The sequence below is a fragment of the Electrophorus electricus genome, chromosome 18 (assembly GCF_041902795.1).
Source record: "Electrophorus electricus isolate QZ-2024a chromosome 18, ASM4190279v1, whole genome shotgun sequence".
Classification (NCBI taxonomy): Eukaryota; Metazoa; Chordata; class Actinopteri; order Gymnotiformes; family Gymnotidae; genus Electrophorus; species Electrophorus electricus.
This window is the reverse complement of record NC_137514.1, coordinates 4593482-4607029: the sequence shown is the minus strand read 5'-3', so window position 1 is coordinate 4607029 and position 13548 is coordinate 4593482. Positions and strand designations below refer to the sequence as shown.

At 46.0% G+C, this 13548-nt stretch overlaps 2 protein-coding genes across 3 annotated transcripts; both read right to left on the bottom strand.

Moving 5' to 3' along the window:
* Positions 1-102: 102 nt before the first annotated feature.
* On the bottom strand, positions 103-1430 carry ndufb7 (NADH:ubiquinone oxidoreductase subunit B7). The gene is made up of 3 exons (XM_027032759.3): positions 1138-1430; positions 561-729; positions 103-282 (listed from the first exon to the last, which is right to left on the bottom strand). Exons 1-3 carry the CDS (start codon positions 1247-1249, stop codon positions 201-203), a joined length of 363 nt encoding a protein of 120 aa, XP_026888560.1. The 5' UTR covers positions 1250-1430; the 3' UTR covers positions 103-200.
* Positions 1431-1584: 154 nt separating this feature from the next.
* LOC113592019 (Transitional endoplasmic reticulum ATPase) lies at positions 1585-13234 on the bottom strand. Of its 2 annotated transcripts, none has more exons than XM_081701131.1 (19): positions 12998-13234; positions 11633-11744; positions 11144-11316; positions 10647-10789; positions 10340-10470; positions 10034-10165; positions 9705-9807; positions 8833-8966; positions 7836-7971; positions 7056-7168; positions 6764-6928; positions 6365-6487; positions 6111-6258; positions 5969-6033; positions 5606-5784; positions 3526-3655; positions 3171-3329; positions 2353-2504; positions 1585-2090 (listed from the first exon to the last, which is right to left on the bottom strand). In XM_081701131.1, exons 1-19 carry the CDS (start codon positions 13210-13212, stop codon positions 1994-1996), a joined length of 2610 nt encoding a protein of 869 aa, XP_081557257.1. In that variant the 5' UTR covers positions 13213-13234; the 3' UTR covers positions 1585-1993. The 2 variants fall into 2 exon arrangements, with proteins under 2 accessions (XP_081557257.1, XP_035390428.1); XM_035534535.2 differs by having other exon boundaries at positions 13037-13234.
* Positions 13235-13548: the final 314 nt, after the last annotated feature.

Sequence of the window (13548 nt, the reverse complement as noted above, 5' to 3'; positions counted from 1 at the left end):
TGTAAGAGAGTCAGAGTAATGGTCGTTGGACTCTAAGATATGGAAGATGTGGCCGCGTAAGAATCTGATTGTGCAGCACATAAAATTAATCTCGACATGCTGTCGATGGGCTCACAAGATACTCTTTATTGTTGAGAGCTTCTTTATTTACATAAACACAAAGGGCAGAGATGACAAGAGGTGAAGAGGAAGATGGAGGGCTATGCTGCCTGCGCTTCAATCCTCTTCTTCCTCAGGTTGAGCCTTCTCTCTCGCTCATATTCTTTCATCCGCATCACGTAGCTGCAGAGAGCAGGGAACAAGTTCAATGGAACGCAGCAAAGGCCTGTTGGTGTCAGTCCTGCGTTCACTAAACACAAGGCCATGTTGCCCATGGCAAGATCTAGAATACGAGACCAACCACTCAACAGCCTGTTAGCTGTCTGTATCCTATTCAAGTAGTGATTTCTCATTCTCGAGAGATTTCTTATCACAACGTTCAAAGGTAAGCGTAAGATCGCAAACTAAGAACAGACGTCTCCATTATCTGACAGATGTATAACAAGACTACATCTCCTTACTCTTGATGTTCGCAGTAGTCCCACTCGTGTCTCTCGTGCTTGCAGGCCAGGAAGTTGGGGAAGTTGTCCCTCTTGCATTTCATCAGTTTGAGGAGGTGGTGAGCGCAATAGTCGCGCTGTTCCAGGGGCAACATCGCCAGGTTCATCTGCTCCTGACTGGCCACCATTACTAATAAATGGAAGACAACTCTCCGGTTGGTACAAGCTGCAATGTAACTTTGAATCGTTAGCGCTCACTTCTCATAATATAGTGCCCCTATGCCGTGTTCAAAGATGTGTCATTCGCCAGTTTGAGGTAGACAGTTTGAGCATAAAAGAAATCGGCTAGGTAGTTATTTGAACGTTTGGCCTAAATGAGACATGTTGTCATATCTACCTAGGTTAGCATAGCAAGCTAACGTTAGCAAAACGTACAGCTGGCGCCGTCACTAGTGTTAGTAAGGTAACCCAAGGTTAGCTAGCTACGCTAACCTACGTTAGTTAGCTTCTTTGTGGTGCCTGTAATTGTTTGCATTGGCTTTCACTTACTGTAGCTAAATGTAAGTTATTAAATAGCTAAGAGGACTTTGTCACATACCTCTCTCTTTCCTTTCCTTGAAGCCGAAATGCGGGTCGTTTTGGAAAGGCTTCCTGGGGTCTGGCGTCGTGTCCCGTTCGGTAATGTAGCTTCGCACCAGGTGAGCCCCCATGTTGGCGACAGTATATCACTGCTACAAAATTAATGATTCTCCACTTTAGCGTGTGAGTCGACTATTTTTGTTATGTTTGGGTTGTTTTCATAAAGGAAAAAAAACAAAGTAATTCTCTCTACCATTCGGTCACCTCCAGACTTCCAGCTCTACCTACTTCCCATTTATACAGGAAGTAAACATGTCGGTTCGTACGACACGCTACACAGTCGTGTAATACTCAGGATATATGCATTCATTCCTCTCTTGTAACGTTTTATATGTATGGGACCCTCACATTCAAGATTAACAGATCCGAATTGGCCCAACTGTGGTCATAAATTGTGACAACCATATTAGTTGCAAATGTTTTATTTTATATTTTACAGTCTGCTTCTAGCATGCACAGTACAAAAATAGCAACATAACAGGCAGTCACTAAAGTGTTATCAAATATTAAAAGCAGTCATTCTTAATTAAGTCAAGCAATATCTGACAACACTACAGATACATACACTACAAATCTGGTTATTTCAGTATTAATATTCTTACCAGTGTGAAAAGTGCGATAAAGATTTGCATTTTACAAAATATGTTTCACAGACAGATTTTTCAGGAACAACAAACCAGTGAAACACTGCAGTAGGAGCATGGCCTTACAGCTCAAACACTGAACGCCATGTAAGCTTTATTAATGGTGTAATCCATCAGGGATTGATTCTCTTGATTCCTGAGGCACATGGTGTAGCCAAGACCGAGCCCCAGCTACTGGTAGAGGTCATCATCCCCGTTGTCTCTGTAAAGACCCCCAGACCCTTGGCCAGACCCCTGACTACCACCTGACTGTGAACTTGAGGGAAACCTAAGACAAAAAACAAACAGGCAGACAAACAAACAAACTCAGACAGAGAAATAGCTTTGATCTGTTTGTATTCAAAAGCATTTTTGGTAGGATTTTACCCACATTTGCATCTCCAAATTTTTAACATTTGACATTATGTCTGCAGCTTTAACCTGTGCTGTGTGTATGTGATTGGGTATTTGAGTGCGTTCGTGTGTGTGTGTGTGTGTGTCTGTGGTTATGGTTGTGCATCTTGAGTGCGTGTGTGTGCGCGTGTGTATACCTGAAGTTGCCGAAGCCACGGCTCTGCTGTAGCGTCTGAGCAAACATCTCATATTTGCGGATGTCATTGTCACTCACAGAGCGACGAGCAAAGCGCATGGCCTCCTCAAAGTGGTCCTTCCTGATCTCAGGCACCGGGTCAAAATCATCATCCTGCGAGAAAGAGAAAGACACGCATAGAGATGCACAGAGAAATCGTGATCTCAGGCACTGAGTCAAAATCATTGTCCTGAGAAAAGAAAAGAGAGAGGCTTAGAAACACAAACTGATCCTTCCTGATCCTGAGACAAAAGCATTGACCTGAGAGAGAGAGAGACACCAGAGACACAGAGTGATCCTTCGTGATCTGAGTGAGATAAACAGATAGACATGGAAAGTCTCCCATACATGTGTATTTGTTATTGTGTATGTGTGTGTTGTGGCGTTGGGTCCCACTCCAAAAGCTCAATGTTACTGAACAGCCTGCCGACCTTTAGGGAGCCAATGCTCTCCCACCAGCCGTCTGTGTCTTTCCAAGTCAAACACACACAGCAAGACACAAACACACACAGCAGGACACAGTCAAACACGCACAGCAGGACACAGTCAAACACGCACAGCAGGACACAGTCAAACACACAGCAGGACACAGTCAAGCATTAGAAAATGTACACACACTCAATAATTACAAAATTGCTTTTATACAAATACATTTATTAAAAATCATAGGTACATTAAAACATGGTACAGACATATACATCCAAAAATAGACATACGCATATGGACATGTGTGTGTACACACACACACACACACACACACACACACACACACACACTGACCATGGCGGGTCCTTTCCTGCTCTGTCGTTCTCTCTCAGCACGTATCTCAGCCTCAATGGCCTCTCTGATGGCCAGCTTACAGGCCCTCTGGCAGATCTCTGTCAGGTCTGCCCCAGAGAAGCCCTCCGTGATCCGCGACAGATACGGCAGGTCCACATCCTGACAGAACACGCACATGCACACGCACGCATACATTACTTTATATTAGTATTAGTACACCATTATACATCATTACCTTTAGTATGTTTTGTGTACATATATGTGTATGTGTGTATACATACAAGTGTATTTATACGGTTGCCAATGTGAGTATGTATATGTTATTTTGTGTGTGTGTGTGTATGCTTGAACAGACTTTAGCCACAGGTGACTTGCGCAGGTTGGCTCGGAGGATGGCCGTACGAGAGGGCATGTCTGGCAGAGGGATATAGATCAGCTGATCAAGCCGGCCTGGCCGCAGGATTGCAGAATCGATGATATCAGGCCTGCGAGAGCGAGAGACATGCAGGCAGAGGAGAGAGAAAGGGAGAGAGAGAGGGAAAGAGGAGGGAGGGTGAGAGAAAAAAGAACGTATTTTCAGGAGCATTTCTCAGGAGCTCAAAGTATTTTAAAGCGCATCGTTACTAAGTTCCTTTTTCTATAATTACTTTTTGCTACAGTTTTGTTTCCTCTTGTCTTTACATGTCTAAATATTGATCTCATTCATCAAATTGGCTATAAAAAAAGTAATAGTAGTTACTGATTATTTGACATGCCCATAAAACCAGTTCTTCAACCCCCAGTACACACACACACAGTCGTACGCAACACCCCCAGTACACACACACACAGTCGTACGCAACACCCCCAGTACACACACACACAGTCGTACGCAACACCCCCAGTACACACACACACAGTCGTACGCAACACCCCCAGTACGCACACACACAGTCGTACGCAACACCCCCAGTACGCACACACACAGTCGTACGCAACACCCCCAGTACGCACACAGACAGTCGTACGCAACACCCCCAGTACGCACACAGACAGTCGTACGCAACACCCCCAGTACGCACACAGACAGTCGTACGCAACACCCCCAGTACGCACACAGACAGTCGTACGCAACACCCCCAGTACGCACACAGACAGTCGTACGCAACACCCCCAGTACGCACACAGACAGTCGTACGCAACACCCCCAGTACGCACACAGACAGTCGTACGCAACACCCCCAGTACGCACACAGACAGTCGTACGCAACACCCCCAGTACGCACACAGACAGTCGTACGCAACACCCCCAGTACGCACACAGACAGTCGTACGCAACACCCCCAGTACGCACACAGACAGTCGTACGCAACACCCCCAGTACGCACACAGACAGTCGTACGCAACACCCCCAGTACGCACACAGACAGTCGTACGCAACACCCCCAGTACGCACACAGACAGTCGTACGCAACACCCCCAGTACGCACACAGACAGTCGTACGCAACACCCCCAGTACGCACACAGACAGTCGTACGCAACACCCCCAGTACGCACACAGACAGTCGTACGCAACACCCCCAGAACGCACACAGACAGTCGTACGCAACACCCCCAGTACGCACACAGACAGTCGTACGCAACACCCCCAGTACGCACACAGACAGTCGTACGCAACACCCCCAAAACGCACACAGACAGTCGTACGCAACACCCCCAGAACGCACACAGACAGTCGTACGCAACACCCCCAGTACGCACACAGACAGTCGTACGCAACACCCCCAGAACGCACACAGACAGTCGTACGCAACACCCCCAGAACGCACACAGACAGTCGTACGCAACACCCCCAGAACGCACACAGACAGTCGTACGCAACACCCCCAGAACGCACACAGACAGTCGTACGCAACACCCCCAGAACGCACACAGACAGTCGTACGCAACACCCCCAGTACGCACACAGACAGTCGTACGCAACACCCCCAGTACGCACACAGACAGTCGTACGCAACACCCCCAGTACGCACACAGACAGTCGTACGCAACACCCCCAGTACGCACACACAGTCGTACGCAACACCCCCAGTACGCACACACAGTCGTACGCAACACCCCCAGTACGCACACAGACAGTGGTACGCAACACCCCCAGTACGCACACAGACAGTGGTACGCAACACCCCCAGTACACACACAGACAGTGGTACGCAACACCCCCAGTACGCACACACAGTCGTACGCAACTCCCCCAGTACGCACACAGACAGTGGTACGCAACTCCCCCAGTACGCACACACAGTCGTACGCAACTCCCCCAGTACGCACACACAGTCGTACGCAACTCCCCCAGTACGCACACAGACAGTCGTACGCAACTCCCCCAGTACACAAACACACAGTCGTACGCAACTCCCCCAGTATACAAACACACACTGTCATACACACGCACCTGTTGGTGGCACCGATGATGAAGACGTTCTTCTTGTTGGTCATACCATCCATCTCAGTAAGGATCTGATTGATGACCCTGTCAGCCGCGCCCCCTGCATCCCCAGCTCCGCCCCCTCGTGATTTCGCAATGGAGTCCAACTCGTCAAAAAAGAGGATGCATGGAGCAGCCTGACGTGCCTATCAGTGCAAACACACAAATAAACACACACACATACACACACACAGGTTCTCCTTTGACATGCTAAGTAAAACTCAGACAAATGTCCTATAGAAAATGGGTCTGTTCCTAAGTTTTCAGGTTTCGGGTGAGTAGTCTGTTTCAGCCCTGCTCCCTGGTGCTTATGTACACATCTGTGCACACCTTATCAAACACATCTCTGACGTTGGCCTCAGATTCTCCAAACCACATAGTGAGTAGCTCTGGGCCTGTAAGATGAAAAACATGGCCGTAAACACATAAACACACACATACACATATACGCAAAGCAGATACACACACACACCTTTAATGGACACAAAGTTGGCCTGGCACTCATTGGCAATTGCTTTAGCCAGCAAGGTTTTGCCACAACCCGGAGGCCCGTAGAACAGCACCCCTCTGGATGGAGTCATGCCGAACTTCAGGAACTTATCCGGGTACTCCACTGGATACTGCAGCAGCACAGCAAACCTGCTGACTCGGGCAAAATCTTGGAACAGGGATTTAGTGTATGGAATGTGTATGACTGTGGTGTGCGAGGGTGTGCATGTGTCTCACCTGGACGAGTTCCTGTAGTTCTCTCTTGACGTCATCCAAGCCTCCAATGTCCTCCCAGTTGACCTGGGGGACCTCCACTACTGTCTCCCTTAGAGCAGATGGATTACTCTGACTAAGAGCCCACTGAGTGTGTGTGTGTGTGTGGGGGGGGGGGGGGGTGAGAGACAGAGAGAGAGAGAGACATACACACACACACACACACATTTATTTATATATATATATATATATATATATAGAGAGAGAGAGAGAGAGAGAGAGAGAGAGAGAGAGAGAGAGTGAATATCACAAATACAGTAAAAGAGAGAAAGAATCTTTAAGAAATTGGCATAATTTCTGTTGATTGTGATCTCTGTGTGTGTGTGTGTGTGTGTGTTTGTGTGTGCTTGAGAGTGAGCTGACCCTGAAGTCATCCATAGTAACTGCCAGAGAGTTGAGGAGATCTGCATCAATGGTGTCGTCCTCCAGGTCGATCAGGGTCATCTTCTTCCGAATCGCCTGCAGAGCTGCCTCTGAGCACAGAGCTGCCAGATCTGCACCTACATGGCCATGCGTGTCCGTGGCAATCTGCAAAAGAGACACACACACACACCACACAAACCACACACAGGAAGGCCAAAGAGACTTTAATATGATGGACTTTTGATGTGGTTCAAGTACTCCAATGAACCCTCCTCTCCACTCCTCTCCTCACCCGTTCCAAGTCCACATCATCAGCCAGTTTCATGTTCTTGGTGTGAATCTGCAGAATCTCCAACCGTCCCGTAGAGTCAGGGATGCCAATATCAATTTCACGATCAAACCGACCTGCAATCATAAGACACCAAGATACAAGTTACCACCCGTGTGTTTACCTGGTCTACTTGTGTGTAGTTATGGATGTAGTTATGCATGTAATTATGTGTATATATGTGTGCAATTATGTATGTATACTTGTGAATATGTGTGTGAGCGTATATATATGTGTATATGTGGAGGAGATTCGGCCAGAGGAGGATGGTCCCCCTTTGCGTCTTGGTTCCTCTCGAGGTTTCTTCCTCGTGCTCTAGGGAGTGTTTCCTCGCCACTGTCGCCCTTGTTTTGCTCACTGGGGGCTTGGACTCGGACATGTGTAAAGCTGCTTTGTGACAACAACTGTTGTGAAAAGCACTATATAAATAAATTTGACTTTGACTATATGTGCATATATGTATGTGTATGTATATGTGTGTGAGTGTGTGTATATATGTAATTAAGAGTGTATCTGTGCACATATATGCCTGTGTATGGATGTGTGTGTGTGCATATATGTTTAATTAAGTGTATATATGTGTGTGTGTGCGCATGCGCATATACGTGTAATTAGATGTGTGTGTGTGTGCATATGTGTGTAATTATGTGTGTATATGTATATGTTTGTGTTTGTGCATATATGTGTAATTAAGTGCATGTATGTGTGTGCATGTATATGTGTGTGTGTGTATGTGTATTTCACCAAATCTGCGCAAGGCAGAGTCCACACTGTTGGGTCTGTTAGTGGCTGCCATGACGACGACATGGACGCGTTGTTTCAAGCCGTCCATCAGGGTGAGCAGCTGGGAGACAATTCGCCGCTCCACCTCACCATGGGTCTGCAGACCACACAATAATCACAGATACCATGCAGTGGGCCTGCAGATATTACACAACAATAATAGATACTATGACACAAATGCACAGACACACAGATTTAACACAGTGATCACAATATGAGATCTGACTCCTTGCTGTAGGTCTACAGACATCACATCACAATCATAGATCAAATAGTCAATCATAGTCAATATATGATGGATATAAAAGACCTAAACCACACTGCTATGCAGCAGAAGTCAGATTTCATCTATTTTTTTGTGTCAGATCTCATCCCGTCTGTCAGATGTTGTCCCGTCTTTGTCTCAGAGCTTGTCCCGTATTTGTCTCAGAGCTCGTCCCGTCTTTGTCTCAGAGCTCGTCCCGTCTTTGTCTCAGAGCTCGTCTTGTCTTTGTCTCAGAGCTCGTCCCATCTTTGTCTCAGAGCTCGTCCCATCTTTGTCTCAGAGCTCGTCTTGTCTTTGTCTCAGAGCTCGTCTCGTCTTTGTCTCAGAGCTCGTCTTGTCTTTGTCTCAGAGCTCGTCCCGTCTTTGTCTCAGAGCTCGTCTTGTCTTTGTCTCAGAGCTCGTCCCGTCTTTGTCTCAGAGCTCGTCCCGTCTTTGTCTCAGAGCTCGTCCCGTCTTTGTCTCAGAGCTCGTCTTGTCTTTGTCTCAGAGCTCGTCCCGTCTTTGTCTCAGAGCTCGTCCCGTCTTTGTCTCAGAGCTCGTCCCGTCTTTGTCTCAGAGCTCGTCTCGTCTTTGCCTCAGAGCTCGTCCCGTCTTTGTCTCAGAGCTCGTCCCGTCTTTGTCTCAGAGCTCGTCCCGTCTTTGTCTCAGAGCTCGTCTTGTCTTTGTCTCAGAGCTCGTCCCGTCTTTCTTCACTTTCTCTCTCTTTGGTGCGATGGCGTCCAGCTCGTCAATGAAGATAATGGCTGGGGCATTTTTCTCTGCCTCCTCAAATGCCTTCCTCAGGTTGCTCTCCGACTCTCCCGCCAGTTTACTCATGATCTCCGGTCCTGTGGGTACGAGCAGATGCAGAACACACACCACACACACAGACACACACACACCCACACACACCCACACACACACACACACAAATGCAATTGCCTGTACATACTGTCAAGCTGACCTGCAAATCGATGTCCACAAAAAAAGTAAAATTTCTTGTAGACATTGACTTGCCTTTAAAAAAAAAAGAAAAAAAAAAAAGAAAAAAAGTTAAGCCTAAAAGACTAAAGATGATGTACTGGTGCATCATCTCTACAGCCAAAAATAAATACAGGAAATACATCATTGAAAGAAATGCAACTACAGTTGGATCATGAATCTTGACTGACCATAATTTTCTTTCTGCCCTGTCTAATAACAGAAAAAAAGTATTGTTATTGTACTTTGAGTTATACACAGGTACATTGTGTTAGCAGACCTACAGAACTAGGCAAGTCATTAAAGGCTACATTTAAACATTATAGCTGAGAGTAGTGATTGTGGGGGCCAAGCACCAGGCTTTGAGATTGCTGAAAAACTGAGTTCTATTCAACTGTACAACTTAATTTGTTTGGTAGCATGTAGCATTGCTCTGCGTGTATCAACAAAGACTGAGACTTGGGATTAAGGAAGTAAGAAGTAATAAGATACATATTTGTGACATAAATAGATGCAACACTCTTACGTAACCCTAAGATGCCTGAGCTGACAGAAGTGCTTGCATCAGCAGCTGAGCCGCATGCACATTTCTGATGGGTGAGTACCGTTGATAAGGAAGAAGAATGCTCCTGTTTCATTAGCAACAGCTCGGGCCACTAGAGTCTTGCCTGTCCCAGCAGGGCCGTAGAGCAGAATTCCTCGCGGTGGCTGCAGAAGAAACACATTTGTTCAGGCACTGTGTGTGTGTGTGTGCGGTGCAAGAGAGTGTATGCAGGTGTGACTGAGAGCTGTGACATGAGAGACTAGGAGGATGCTTTTGGCTCTGTGTGGTGACTTCTTGCTTCAGGCTGCTGCGTAAATGGATGCATGGGTGGAAGCTCATGTGCGGCTGCATCACTGGTCATGTGAGTAGGCTGGGAGCAGGCGTGCTTGCCTTTACTCCGATGGCTTTGAACAGGCCCGGGTGACGAAGCGGAAGCTCCACCATCTCCTTGATCTGTGCCAGCTGCTTGCGGCAACCGCCAATGTCGTCGTAGCCGATGTCATTCAGACTTGCCTCTTCATCCTGGCAGAGCACGAAAAAAAGAGAGAGAGAGAATATATATATATATATATATATATATATATATATATATATATATATATATTAAAAATCTAAACATTCTACCTTAAAGCTAAATGGACCACCACCAGCTTTTGCTATACAAGTGCCCACACTCACGCACAAACACACACACACCTCTCGTTTGATGGGCTCGCCCTCACAATGGATGATGGTATCTGGGGCAACAATGCAGTGAGGTGTGGGGTCTGTCTCTACTACCTTGAACTCCACTGCTCTCATACCTCCTCTAACCAGGAAGATATCACCTAGAGAGAGAGAGAGAGAGGGAGAGAGGAGGAGAAAAGGAGCAGTACTCACATTAGCAAAAGATTTCCATGAGCTGATGATGGGACAACTCCTCTGTCCTGGGTTTTGTCTCCAACTGAGGGGATAATCATTATTGTATTTTCATGATTATTCACTGCAGTGCCTTGGCGCACACCTTTGTGCACAGGGCGGTAAGCCTCCAGGAAGTAAGGCTTGAGGAAGACCTCAAACAGGTTCCCGGTCAAGCCTTCGATGGTGTCATCAATGGGCAGGACGTGTATGCGTTTCCCATACTTAACGTCGGGACAGGCATGGATACTGGCCACAATCACACACACACAATCATACGCACACACACACACACACACACAAAAACACAAACATCATATATAACTAATCACAGGATTATGGAGCAGCAACAGTGTTCTTGAACAGATGCTACAATTCCAAAAAAATAATAAACAGCAAACATTAAACTAGAGGAATGAATGAGTTTGTAGAATTTGTCAGTCATTACGAGAAGCAGATAGTTTCAGTATTCAGTGTCTTGGTTTCAGTAACTGGAGTTTTGGTTTTAATAATCAGGATTTCAATTTCGGTGTTAAAGTGTGTTTCTTTTTCCAGTGTGTCAGAGTTCGCGATGTCACAGGTCACAGTGAGGTCGCAGCCCACCTGACAACATCACCGAGGCGCACACGCAGGTTGTTGCGTGTGACGCGGTTCATGCGCACGCGCTCGTCGATGCAGGTGGTGTCCGTCAGGGCGATGCAGACGGTTTGGCGACGCTTACGTCCGCGCAGCACTACCGTGTCACCACGGAACAGCTGCAGCTCCTCCATCTTGGCCTGCATGTGCATGTACACACACACACACACACACACACACACACACACACACACACACACACAGGACCTATAGTCAGGATGCGTAGATTTACACTTTCTTGTGTTCTGTTTACTTTCACACTAAATTTGATTAGGGTTCAAATGGGATTTGACACTCGTTTGACACTAACATTGATGTTAAAAATGCAGTTTTGCAGCTAAACAACTCATACATGACATGTTTAGAGGTTAACTGTTTATAAACTCTAACATATACCTTACCCAGCTCCACACCAACACTAGATCATCTCTCTGTCATGCACACACACACACACACCTGGGACAGACACACAATGCTGTTGTCCTCATTGGTGGCTTCATCTACTATGAGCCTGTTAGGCCTGCTCTTCTGCTTCAGGATAGCTGTGGAGAAATCCTCCCCTTTAGGGCTATAACCATCAGACACACACACACACACACACACACACACACACACACGCCTGTGTTATTGTTCAGTTCTTCTGAGGATTTCACAATTGTGCATAAACTACAGTCTACTAATCCTGGTATTAACCCTGGCATGACCTTATGTCAAATCATAACATAAAGTTCAAGCTGTGGTTATTGCCTAATCCACATTATAATAATAACAATAGGTCTGATCCTATACTTAGCTAGAGCTTCTGCAATCCAGGGACTTTCTCATTTATCAAGAAAAAGACTCTCATGAGGACCCACAAAAATCACCCTCATAATCACCCTTATGGTGTTTTTCTGTCCATGTGGGGGCATAAAGGCCAGTAAACATATTCATTCACGCACAGAGGTAGACTTCTACCATAGGAATATTCCTCCACTGAGTTTGTACAAGAACAACATAATTCACACTCACAAAAATACAGAAAATTACCACAGACCCCCAAAATAAATAATGAGCAATTGCATTTGAATAGACTACAGTCAGACTCGAACAGCATAATGCAAAACAAAACCACAATCACAAATTAAAATATTCAGATTGAGATAGAAGGCATAACTTATCCAGGCACACTCCTTCTCTGTTACACAACCACTAAACACACAAACACACACACACACACACACACACACACACACACACACACACACACACACACACACACACACACACACACACACACACACACACACACACACACACAGAGGTCCCATTACACAACCAACAACAGCCAACACAGACCCTCCTCTGCTGTCTCCTGTTTCTGCATGTGACACTAATCTGTTTTTAGTATGGCTATGTTTACAGCAAAGACTAAACTGCCCAGACACACATACCCACAAACTCACACAATCGTAAAACCCATACATGCACATTGTAATTCGCACATACATCTGCTAAATTCACGAAGATTGTGGCTTTGGTATTTTGGTGTTATTATTTAGAAAACTGCCAGCAAATTATACACACACATATGCATGGGCACACTCTTTCTCTCTCTCTCTCTCTCTCTCTCTCTCTCTCTCTCTCTCTCTCTCACACACACACACACACACACACACACAAACAAACAAATACTCCTGTGATCATTTAAAATACAAAATCAGTTGATATGTTTGTTAGCTTTAGTTGACTGTTTACACCATAACAAATATAAACCACTAAAGTAAACAAGAAACCATTAAACGCAAACAAACAAATACACATGTGCCAATGTGCACATACATGCACACACACCCACACCAGCGGCTGTTTGCACTCAACTCGTTGGCTCCGGTAGTGGGCATGGTTGGAGCAGGGTTATGAAGATCCAGCGGTGGCTGGTGTAGAGTGCCTGTTCGTGGGTTGCGAGAGTCACGCCTCTCCCCTGTCAGTCCTGGAGCTCTGGATTCTCTGCTCTGGGTCTGGGAGGGACTGAGGGCAAACATTAGCGATCCCATACTGCGGGCCGCGTGCCTGAAGTGCGTGTGTGAGGGAATGGCGCCCCCTGGAGACGCCTCCCTGTTTTTTTTTTTATTTTAATCCTGCTCTGGATAAAATTAATGCACACACACAAAAGACTAATCAACTCACATAAGTATTTCTTTTAAGAATCACACTGGACCCAAATGTTTATTTGGAATGTCTCATGTAATACTTTTAATCAAAAAGAGTTTCTTAATAAAAGTAACAATAGACAATTAAAAACATGATTAAATTGCACACTGTGCATCATGGGGGGGGGGGGGGGGCATTTCCGTACCACACTGTGCTAATGCATAGAAATGTTTAAAAAA

Excerpts from the sequence above, each read along its gene's own strand:
- ndufb7 (XM_027032759.3), bottom strand. The coding sequence starts at position 1,249 with ATGGGGGCTCACCTGGTGCGAAGCTACATTACCGAACGGGACACGACG. Across the intron at positions 730-1,137 it reads CAAGGAAAGGAAAGAGAGAG|TAATGGTGGCCAGTCAGGAG; the intron begins GTATGTGACAAA and ends TCCATTTATTAG. Across the intron at positions 283-560 it reads GACTACTGCGAACATCAAGA|CTACGTGATGCGGATGAAAG; the intron begins GTAAGGAGATGT and ends TGCTCTCTGCAG.
- LOC113592019 (XM_081701131.1), bottom strand. The coding sequence starts at position 13,212 with ATGGGATCGCTAATGTTTGCCCTCAGTCCCTCCCAGACCCAGAGCAGA. Across the intron at positions 6,929-7,055 it reads ATGATGTGGACTTGGAACGG|ATTGCCACGGACACGCATGG; the intron begins GTGAGGAGAGGA and ends TCTCTTTTGCAG. Across the intron at positions 5,785-5,968 it reads TCAGAGATGTGTTTGATAAG|GCACGTCAGGCTGCTCCATG; the intron begins GTGTGCACAGAT and ends TTGCACTGATAG.